The following is an 11,055-nucleotide window of genomic DNA, read 5'->3' as shown; positions in this document are numbered from 1 at the left end:
TCTTTTCACAAGCAATCAACCAAAATCATAGTTTGTCCTTTGAGAATCTTCAGTCAGTAGACAAAAACCATGTTATCTTTATTATTGATCTTTTCAGAGTAGTAGGTAGGTTTTATTAAGAGATTCTACGATTAGAAAAAGAATATTCTTATCTAATTTGTCAACCAAAAATAAAGTAAAATCTGGGAACCAAGATGATTCATGAATGAGAATATTACACAAAATGTACATACATTTTTCATTTCTCAATCAGCAATTTGAAAAAATCGAACGAATATTAACGACCATGAAAGGAAAGCTAAATTAAGGTAAAACACTTGATGAAGCAAAGCTAACACGACAGCTAATCAAATACAACAAACTGAAAAGGGTTGAATCCTTTAATTTACACCAAAAAAGCTCGATTAGTTGTATGAAAATTTATCCAACTTGGATGGTTTGTTCATACATGTCTTGTGCTGGAAAAGATTTCAAAGACTGAACACACATTGCACAGCTTGGTCAAAAGCCAAGAGATCTGAAACGTAAGAATCTGCAACTACATTAGATGAAAGCATGATACAACCCATCACAAAGTATGAACCAAAGAACAAGACCAGATCTGGTTGCCTAGACTCTAAGATTCTTTTTGAACAAATTTCTGAGTTTTACTGCTTTTTCCTGAAAGCAATTACAACAGCGGAGCAGTTATCTTTACATTGACGCTCTCGGACTGCCTCCCGCACAAGGCGGCGACTCACAGCTTTCACAGATAGCCCCTCCTGTCAAACAAATGCAAAGGTTAAGCAAGTTGCTAACAGAAATTAGTCAAAAAGTGCAAATCATTGGGAGACTGCTTAACTTTCCAGGGGGTGACAGAACGGTGGGGGGATGACATACCTTTAATAGCTTCTGAACAAAATCAACAGCATCACTTGGCCCAAAAACCTACAATCATAGGGAAAAAGTAATATCCCCGGGATGGGCACCCAAAGCATAGTGGTTGTATGCATGACTATAAGAATAATACAATAAGAAAAAAACAAAGATACCCCCCACAAGCCATCACAGCCAAGAATGATAAAGTGGTCTCTCTCGGTAAGGTCAAATGAATGAACATCTGGAGTTGCAATGACACCAACCTGCATATTGAATTCCTTTACATGAAAAAGATGAAATACACGATAAACTGCATGTTCAACAAGTAATTCAACCAGCTATTGAATTCTCTGGAAGATATTTGAGCAGCCACATGCACATATATGAAAATCCACTATCCACAGGATTCCTTCAAGCAACAAAAGACTAATGAAGAAGTGATAAGTAGACACACACACATTTGCGTATATTATGTGTAGATGTGGGTCATTTCATCCATTCCCAAAATCAAGGTTTGTCAGATAAACTTGACAGATAGAGAAACAAACGAATCTATCACCTGTCTCAAATGATCAGTTCTTTTAAACACAGCTTAATTCATGGACACCTATGTAGCATGATTTTTTTGGAACGTACAAGGCCAAAACACTAGGAAAACATGACTTTGCTGATGATATATGAACTGTATATGCAGCAAATGCACCATCAAACTTACCCCACACTTTATCTGTACATGAAAACCTTTCAGAGGATAGGGAAATAACAAAAACGGAGCAGCTACAGATAACAATAGTAATTTCTTAGGATGCTCAATTATGTTTCTATAAAACCATGCAAAAACACATTATCACTTGCAATATGGATAAACAGAAAGAAACAATTATAGTCACACAATCACCAATAAAAAATTAAAGGAAAAAGAAAAGGTCTGGTCAACATTGAGATACTTTTAATCTTAGCACACAAACCTTCTTGAACTGCCGATCTCCGAAAGCTCTGGAAACTTCAAGGCGCGCTTGTAATCGTCCATTAGAACTGACAGATCCCCCAGCCTACAGGACCATGGATATTCATCAGCAGAAGTCAATACCATAACAGAGAAGCAAGAAACTGTCCTCCTACCTACTGATGCTTCGTGGGTAGTGAGAAAGATATTGGGGACTAGAGATGTGTTACTTAAAAGGCAAGCTGGGCAGGGTAATTTGATGGTGAGTTTGCAAAGGCACAGAAGGGTGGGAAGTTTTCTACTAAGAAGATGTATACCTACATTATGCCTACTTTCCCAAGAATTGAATGGAAGAGTATTACCTTGCAGCATGGAGTACATCCTAGATTCAAATTCATTTTGTGGCTGGCTGTGCAGAAAAGATTAGCAACAGCTGAAAGACTTGAAAAAATTGGCATCCAGGTGCCACCTGACTGTGTGTTCAGTGGCATAGCAAAGGAAACTTTTGATCATCTCTACTTCGAATGCCAGGTGACAATGACTTTATGGGGACGGCTATGTAACTGTCTGGGAATCCAAAGAGTTGTTCAAGACTGGAGATCAGAGATAGCTTGGATCAGTGATATTGCTAAAACGAATGCAGGAGGTGCTGAGATCAAGACTAGGGTGTTTGTGATGATTGTCTACATCATTTGGAGAGAAAGAAATAAGATCAGGTTCCAGTGAGGGAGTTTATGCGTAGACAAGGTCCTAAGGGAGATCGTAATGCATATTCATCTCAGAGGACAACACAAGGCAAAATGGAAACCTATACTACAAGCTCTTAATAAGTATCCTTAGAGTTAAGGCTCTTTGCATTGTAATAGATTAGTTTCTTGCTTGTTTTCTGTATGATTAGAAAGATAAATGGATAGTATGAGAAGCAGTTAGTCCTAAAACTGCGTTGATTTGTAATGATCCCTTGGTTATGAATGAAAACCTCTGTTAACCAAAAAAAGAAAGCAAGAAATGATTTGGGCACTACGTTCAACTTATGACAAGAAAAAATCAATTCAGAAGCACTTATCAAAAAAAATTGTTGGAACTACTTGGTCATCTAGATAGTAGCATTGAATTTTTTAGTAAAGAAATAACAGACTAATCTGGCCACTACTCCCTAATGAGTATCTTTTGGAAAGCTTGCATGCACCTCGACTAAATCCACTTATACCTGTCACCTCTCACCAGCATAGGTATCAGGTATCTCTGCCTACCAAGACTTGAGCATGGAAAGAAATCACCTAATTCTTTTGCCAACAAGATCCTTCTTATCTACCTCCGTCTGAAAGGTATATACATGTGCTATTATATGAGATTATATCTGGACAAAGATTATGGAACACATTCAGTTTGAAAGTACCTAAATCCAGAATCAATATCTAATTATTTGATCAAAATGGATCATAAATTATCATAAGTTAAACAAACTTTAGCCAGTCTTTGAGAGTAAGAAAACAAGATAGATAATCCAGCACCACTACAAAAATGAGAAATGGTTTAAGCATTCAAAAGGCACTCATTGCCTAATGCTTACTTTTTGGATGCGTGCACGTTCTTGAGGATATATAGCCTTGTGTTCCCTGGTCAAGACTATGGCCTTTATTGGAGTTGATCCATCAGAAGTGTTGTTTGAACCGTCAGTTGGAGATGACCGAGCTAAAATTGCTTTCGCATCTCCAATATTAGCAACAAACACCTAATCAGCCATAGTGCAAAGTTCATTAGATATTCAGTGCAAATCCCTGGGAAACAATATGAAACTGCTAGCAAGGGAAGTACATATTTGTGAGGCGCCGCAGCTTATTTGAAGAGTAAGTTTTACATGAAGACAACTTAGATTAGAGGAACTACTTTACAGAGATACTAATGGTAGTTGGTTTGACGCTCAACATCCAGATGACTCTTTCAGGACCACACCGCATGTCACAAAAGCTTTAGCACCAAGATTTGAAGTATCTTAATGTAGGTTTTCCCTGAAAGGAATAGTTATACACTTCTACATGTCTGTGTGTGAGAGATAGTAAACAGACCAATCTAATATTGATGGACTCACACTACAACTATGAGTGTTCCTCAAGCTGTATATGCTTCTGATGCCAAAACCGTCATTCCAACAAGTTCAACAGTGTGGAAAGAGAATCATGGTGGAGCTCAAAAACCAACCACTAATTTGAGTACATAAAGAATTATAAGATCAAACTTACTTTGGAGCCTAATACCCAGACACATACTGCAGCTGCTCCATCTTGCCAACCACCTGTCGATGCATCTAAAAACTGTAAGTAGGTTATCAGCTTTTAAAAGAGACGAATAAAATGGAAAGCTGAAGATCCTTAGCAAATAACAAACACAGCTTGAACATTGGAATATGAATCAAAGAAGTGATAAAACTAAACAATTTAGAGTAAAATACCAGAGAAGTGATAACATTTTACAATTCAGAGTAAAATACCAGATATGTGATATCAGAAAAAGCATTTAAAGCATTCAAACATGAAAGATACAAATAGGTGAATGCTTTCAAGAAGTGAAGAAAGGTACAGACTGAGCAGAAACGCAAAATACATAAGAAGAGGTTAAACAAGGAGATAAAGAATGTCTTCCGAAGAAACAAAACCCTGAAAAGAAGTCAAGATATTCAGTTCAGTATTCCAAAAATGGAAACGAAAACCAGAAAGTCACTGTTGCTTCTTTTACGGTTTTACTTACCTAGTATCATGCCTTATGTAAACCGAAAGTACTAAGCAGTCAAACCTTTTCAATTGACTATACAACCAGGTTTGACAATGAAGTGTCTTGAACCATTGGTGTATACTTTAAGTATCACATACAAAGCCTGGGTCCGGCCCTTCCCCAGACCTTGCACATAGCGGGAGCTTAGTGCACCGAGCTGCCTAAAAAAAATACAGAGCCTGGGTAGTAGCAATTCAAACAAATGATCAATTTTCACTAGCATTTCTGAGGGAAAATGAACCAACATCATTTCCTAACTATCTGATTGACTATCTAGCCTACCACTCTTTACCTCCTGATCATGAGAAAACATGATAAAATATGTACATATTGTAAAACATACTAATGCTTTTAGATGTAAATGACACAGCAAATTCAATGTAATGGAGAAATGAACAGTTTTCTCATTAGATGAACAGTTTTTGCTGTTAGTGAATTGATGCTTGTGTAGACCTCGAGGTTTCTAGTGCCACTAGCTAGACAGGCTAGATGGAACAGAATAAAAACATCAAAAATGAAAGATAGCAACACCATTCAACAGAACCTTCCAGAAAGAGGTGAAATTGCCTCAAATCCAGCAATTACCCCAAATCCAATATATCACTGGTAGAAACAGCAATAACCCGAAATCCATCACTGATCGCAATGAATTATAATTGACCAAATTTTCTCAAGGCAAAAGTCTTGCTTTTGAAACTATTAAACACCAACATCATTACCACCAGGCCATCATGAGGAGTATCAGAAACAATTCAGGCCATCCACCGCCATAAAAATATATAGCTTATTTTCCTTCTCAATGAAAATAAAAGATACAGGGATCAAGTAGGATAGTGTCAGCATATAAAAATTAGGACTACCAAACACAAATCTTGAATGGGAGAACAAAATCACAATTATATTCAATAATTGCTGTCAAATTAGATAAAAAGGACCTCCTGATGAAACTTTTAAGGAAACCAAGAATACAGAAAAAGGTTTGAACTGAGAAAAAGATACCTTTGGTGCTTTCCTGAAGAAGAGACTCATCAGTTCTCCTAAATCCTGATAAACATGAAAAATGGAAAAGAGACTACATTAATCCACCATGGGTAATATCAATAGTTGGATCAATTGAAAACAGGCTAAGGAGCAATATTATCAAGTTTAAATATCTAGCAAAGAAGCCCAGTACCATACCTTCGAGTATGGCCTTTTTGGCTGCTTTAACATCCAACTGCAAATTCATTGAAACAATGACAATGAGCACATAGTACACAGAACAGAAACAAAATAGAAAGTAACCACTACTAGTAACAGAAACTATGCAACAATTGATGATTGACCAATGGTCGCAACAAATATTAGACTAACACTAACAAGACTAAGCAAACACACCAACTCACGTGGTAAGCCTGCAGATAGAACATTGGCATGTAAATGCTTCCGGGCATACTCAGCAGCTAATTGACCTCCATGCCCATCATATATTGCAAAATGAGCACATCTATAAAGGAAATAACATGGTTAGGAAAATTTCAAAAAACCTAGCAGTGTATTAAATCAGATCTCAAAAAGTACATCGGTCTCAAATTCATGTCAAACTTGTATATTTCTCTTTTCTATTTTTCATTAGACAAGACATGACACAACTTCAACTTACTGATAAAAGGTTATGTGAAGGACAAGGATTAGGGTATGACCTTAGACTTAGAAGGTTATGAAGGACAAGGATTAGGGTAGAAGGTTAGTACGTAGTTGAGCATTGTGCCGCTTATCATTCCATCCTAGTAGGCATAGTATTACTCTTATAGTTTTTTGTTCTTTGATTCTGCACTACTAATCGGTTTTTGTACTACTAGTATCATATTATTTTATTGTAACTAATGTTCCTTTACAGAATGATTTGTCACATTTTCTTTAGTATTTTGCCATGGCTTCTTCACTTTCCTTTTATCTTTCTTCTAACTGCTTTGAAAAGTTTTTTCCTAAAACCGAAGGTCTATTGAAACAACCTCTAGTAAGGTATGCATACACACTACCCCTCCCCAGACTCCATGGGATTACATGTGATTACATGCGGTTGTTGTTGCTGTCATTGTTCTAAGCTAATGCTATGAGTCCTATTAGATCTTCGAAAGACCAGGTTAAAAAAATAGCAAATAGAACGCCAAAACAAAAAGACTAAGTATTCGAGTGATCGCTTTCCTAACGCAACTCTTTCATCTCCCTCAATAATCAATTAACCAGCTATGCGGAGTGTCAAACAAACCCTGTCTACATAAAGCTAATCCATACGTAAAATACACAAATTTATTTGGGAATTAGGGTTAGTGAAAAACCTCAATTTCCCGGGAAATTCAAGGTCAGCATCAGGAAGAACAACAGAAGCGTCCTCCATGGTATGTCTGGAACCCTTATCCTCAGCTGCATCAGCTTCTATTTCAAAATACAATTCACTTCCATTTTTCGGGACAGTGATTTCAGCCTTCGGCTCCTCATGAGTGTCGCTGCTTCTCAACTTCTTTGTTACGGAATCCGAGCTATCAGAATGAGCTTCGCGTTTGTTATTTGCAGTGGTGCTGACACTCTCTTTATCAAGCAATGTCGAATCGGAACTTTCAGCCATTATTTTTTCAGATGAACGGCCGGTATCCAGTAAATCGGTAGCTCAAGAGACGAAGACGTAAAGCAATATGGTGTAGGATAAAGTTTGAGGCAAAAACGGATTATGCGACTGAAAGCGAGGACGATTTCAGAAAGAGGCAATTACATGGAACACTGCAAGAATTTCTAACCAAATTCATCCCTGTTGTTTCACCTCAACTGTCACTTTATCGTTGTACTATTTCATTTAACCGAAAATATCCTTTGGGTTTCCTAAAATTAACCAAATACATCCATCCCTTCAATCACTACTACTAATTATTATTTTTGTTTCCCACCCGACTCATTCGGGGTGGCGCTCCAACAAGATTTTCTCTATATTCAGGACTCGAACTCGAGACCTCTGGTTAAAGGTGAAACACTTCCACTAGTTCCCACCAATGCATCACAACTCATATTGGTCAATCACTACTAATTATTCTCTCTTTAATATGTTTTAAAATTTATATTAGTTTTCCTATATTACAATAAAACTTCACTAAATCAATATAGGAGGAACCATGAAATAATATTATTTTATAGAGGTATTATTTAATAAATAAATTAATATATTAATTTAAAAAGTGTTTCGACACCGTAAAATTTATTTGGTGATGAAATCTTAGATAATTTAAATGAACCCCCTTGTGAAAACGTCATTCATGAGCTTGAGAATTGAGATCATGATTGATGATGTCAATTATCGCAATAAAATGGACATTAATAACATGTTGGATTAGTGAAAATGATACATGTTCAGAGGTTTAAAGCTTAGAAGAAATTGCGGATATCATTGAAAAATATAATGTTGATGATAAAGTTAAAGATGATATAATATCTATGGAGTCAATTACACGTAAGGAAACACTTATAATTGCACTTAAAACTCTTCACAATTTTGTGATGCAGTTCAAAAAGATAACACTGAAACTTTTGGATGCAATAAGAAAAGCTAAATATGAGCTTCAACTAGATTTAAATTTTAACAAAAAAACAGAACACAATTAAATCATATTAATGAGATCATATATTTATATAGGAGTTTTCTGAAAATATAATATCTTATCAAAATGAGTGACTTTTTTCACTGACCCAATTCGAGATCGAAAGAAAATATTATTTCATAGAGATTATTAATTAATCAGGTATTAATTTAAAGAGGTTTCACTGTATTAATCAGTCATAACTCCTAATTTCTTTATCTTATAATTATCTTTGAATTGATTTGAAACCCTTTTTCTGTAATGAGTAGAAAATGGTATGCAAAATATTAAAAATATGCAGATTTTGTTGTGCAGAAATTCAAAAAAAGCGCAGATTTTGATGTGCAAAAATTGAAAAATGTTTGAAAACCTAAAAAGAAAAAGAGTGTGCAGATAGAGATTTATCTAATGTATGGGGAGGAGACAGTCTTGATCAGGTAGACAAATGATGCAGAATAGTCGATTAAAGCCGTCCGATATAGATTGTGATGGATTAAAAAAATTTAGTAAAAAATATCAAAATATAAAGTAAAAATATATAAATGCTGCTATCTGAATTAGTCTCATGTTAGTAAAACCCATTTAGGGGTTTGTAGGTCTACATATCACTCAAAAGAGCTCACAGACAGATTTTTTGATTATCAAAAAAAAATCACTCAAAAGAGGTTGAGATTTTTGTCAATCAATATGCAATAAATTACTTTGTGATGAAATAGAAGATTTTAGAAAAGCAAGTTTCATGAAACTTGCTTCCTTTTCTATATGAAACTTGCTCCCTTGAGATTTCTATTATTCCTATCTGATGATATTTCTTCTGTCTTAATTTATATGATAATTTTAATTTTTTAAGAGTTAAAATAGTTTAAGTTTATCCGAAATTTGCACATAAAATCTTCAATTTTTTTAAAATGAAATTTATATATTGTAAACTACGTAAAAAGTATTATAAGTCACAATAATTGATAATTCAAGATGTTTAAAAGACCTATGAAAAACTTACGGTCAAATTTATTTGAATCTCGAAATCTGAAAAGTGCCACATAAAATGGGACGGAGGAAGTATTTGGTATTAGGTCTTGAAAAATAATTTAGAAAATAAGTATTTAATGCTAAAGATAAAATATGAAAAAATAATTATATTTTCTTGATATATAAATACAACAAATTAATATAGTACTTTTTTTTTAAAAAAAAAGTGACAAATAAAAATGAACGGAACAAGTAGAAAGATAAAGTTGGCAAGTGGATCGATAAAGGTACAGGTGTCCGTGGAGCACCTGAGGAAGTGAAACGCGTTGGGCATGCGTTTCACTCGAATCCCTAGAAACTCTCTCTACCATACACGATTCATGGAATAGAGTAGTAATTCCATTTTCCACACAAATAAGTACGAAAACATTCCAAATTTCAAATCAATCTTTCAATTCCCTTATTCTTTTTTGGTCCTTAATTCTTCGCCCCCGCCATTGAGAATTCTATTTTGGTCCTTAATTCTTCGCCCCCGCCATTGAAATGTATCATCGCGAATATAATTGCAAGTGACAAAAGAAGCAGATCAAATATGCTAACATAATTGGTCCAGCACCTCTTTCCAGATTCACTCCTTTTTATCAGGTCAGAAATATATTGTTCTGTTCCTTGGAGAATAGTATGATTTTATATATGCCGATTCTTCTTCTGCTTATCCTTTTTAGTTTTATAATTTCCTTCAAATGGTAAAACCTTTTCGAATTAGGTTGAGTTAGCAACCACAAGATATTCATAGTCAAATGAAAAGAGTTATGAGTCAAAAGATACGGCATTTTTTGAATGAGAGCTGCAAAAATCACTGTCAAAGTTGTCTGCTAGCTTTTGACAGAACTGGAGTATAGGCGTTAGGAGGCCACCGTTAACTAGTTTTGGACTAAAATTGGGTAAAGTGCTCTCAAATAAAGGTGACTCTTTATTTGGAGGAAAAGGTCTCCGAAACTCCATCGGCATGGGTGGATCTAGGTGAGGTTCATTAGCTTTTCTCTAGATTTTATATTTGTACTAGAAAATTAAATAATAACTTGTGAACTCCTTAAAAAAAAACTTATTGACAGCTCAATGATTCGGAAGGGAGGGAAATTTAGAACTCAAAATTCCTAATACTAACTCCGCCTCTGTAATCACCAGGATCTCGAACTCCACCACAACCCTATTTGGTGTCCAATCAATACATACCCAGTTGCATTGTATATTTCCCTCTTTATCTCACAGCCAGATGCTTGTTTTAAAAAAAAAAATCAGTGGTAAAGTCTTCATTCTGTCCAACTAGTCTAAACCCTCTAGGATATTTATATATAACTGGTATATACAACACAAAATATTTTTCTTACATTTTTAGGTCATCCAAAGTTATTTCTAATGGTATAAAAATTCTTTGTATAGCTCGGGTATAGGTGTTCCGTTAATGCAAGCATTATAATACGATATTAAATAATAGCAAGAGGTTTCTATTTGTTTGTCTTATTTTTCTTTTTATTTATTTTGAAAAAATATTTGTTTCCTTTTTGGCAATTATTTACTTTTAACTTTTTAACTATTTATATATTTTATCTAGAATATAAGATTCAAAAGTTTCTATATTTTTAAAAATTTCATATAAAATTGAAATTGAATAAACGTATAAAATTAAAATCAAATAAACAAATTAAAATAAAAGGAGTAATAAATATAAGTTGATCGGTAGATATCAGGTTAAAAATGAAAATATAAGATATAATACTCCCTCAATCCACTTTTAATTGTCGAGAAAAATGTATGAAATAACAAATTATTAATTCAAATTAAATGTTATTGTCATAGTTTATTTTATTTGTAATTCGCAGCAAACATTTCTTTTTTTTG

General features: G+C 34.5%; 1 protein-coding gene across 4 annotated transcripts; it reads right to left on the bottom strand.

Annotated features, from left to right (window-relative positions):
* Window positions 1-580: 580 nt before the first annotated feature.
* Window positions 581-7,319, bottom strand: LOC125832677 (probable protein phosphatase 2C 8). Of its 4 annotated transcripts, none has more exons than XM_049511878.1 (10): window positions 6,898-7,319; window positions 5,954-6,062; window positions 5,756-5,792; window positions 5,576-5,620; window positions 4,048-4,103; window positions 3,378-3,539; window positions 1,806-1,910; window positions 1,032-1,121; window positions 880-927; window positions 581-761 (listed from the first exon to the last, which is right to left on the bottom strand). In XM_049511878.1, the coding sequence occupies exons 1-10, from the start codon at window positions 7,182-7,184 to the stop codon at window positions 648-650; spliced, it is 1,053 nt and encodes a 350-aa protein (XP_049367835.1). In that variant the 5' UTR covers window positions 7,185-7,319; the 3' UTR covers window positions 581-647. The 4 variants fall into 4 exon arrangements, with proteins under 4 accessions (XP_049367835.1, XP_049367836.1, XP_049367837.1 ...); XM_049511879.1 differs by having other exon boundaries at window positions 4,048-4,100; XM_049511880.1 differs by having other exon boundaries at window positions 1,827-1,910; window positions 4,048-4,100.
* Between the last annotated feature and the right edge of the window lie 3,736 nt (window positions 7,320-11,055).

This window comes from Solanum verrucosum, unplaced genomic scaffold (genome assembly GCF_900185275.1).
Source record: "Solanum verrucosum unplaced genomic scaffold, falcon-dt-bn FXZP01000009.1, whole genome shotgun sequence".
NCBI lineage: Eukaryota > Viridiplantae > Streptophyta > Magnoliopsida > Solanales > Solanaceae > Solanum > Solanum verrucosum.
The sequence above is the reverse complement of the archived record's forward strand: the minus strand, read 5'-3'. Positions and strand labels throughout refer to the sequence as shown.

Coding starts and splice junctions, on each gene's coding strand:
- LOC125832677 (XM_049511878.1), bottom strand. CDS start 7,184: ATGGCTGAAAGTTCCGATTCGACATTGCTTGATAAAGAGAGTGTCAGC. Junction 1,122..1,805: donor TTTGTGTGCTAAGATTAAAA/GTATCTCAATGT, acceptor TTCAATATGCAG/GTTGGTGTCATTGCAACTCC. Junction 762..879: donor TTGTTCAGAAGCTATTAAAG/GTATGTCATCCC, acceptor TTTGTTTGACAG/GAGGGGCTATCTGTGAAAGC.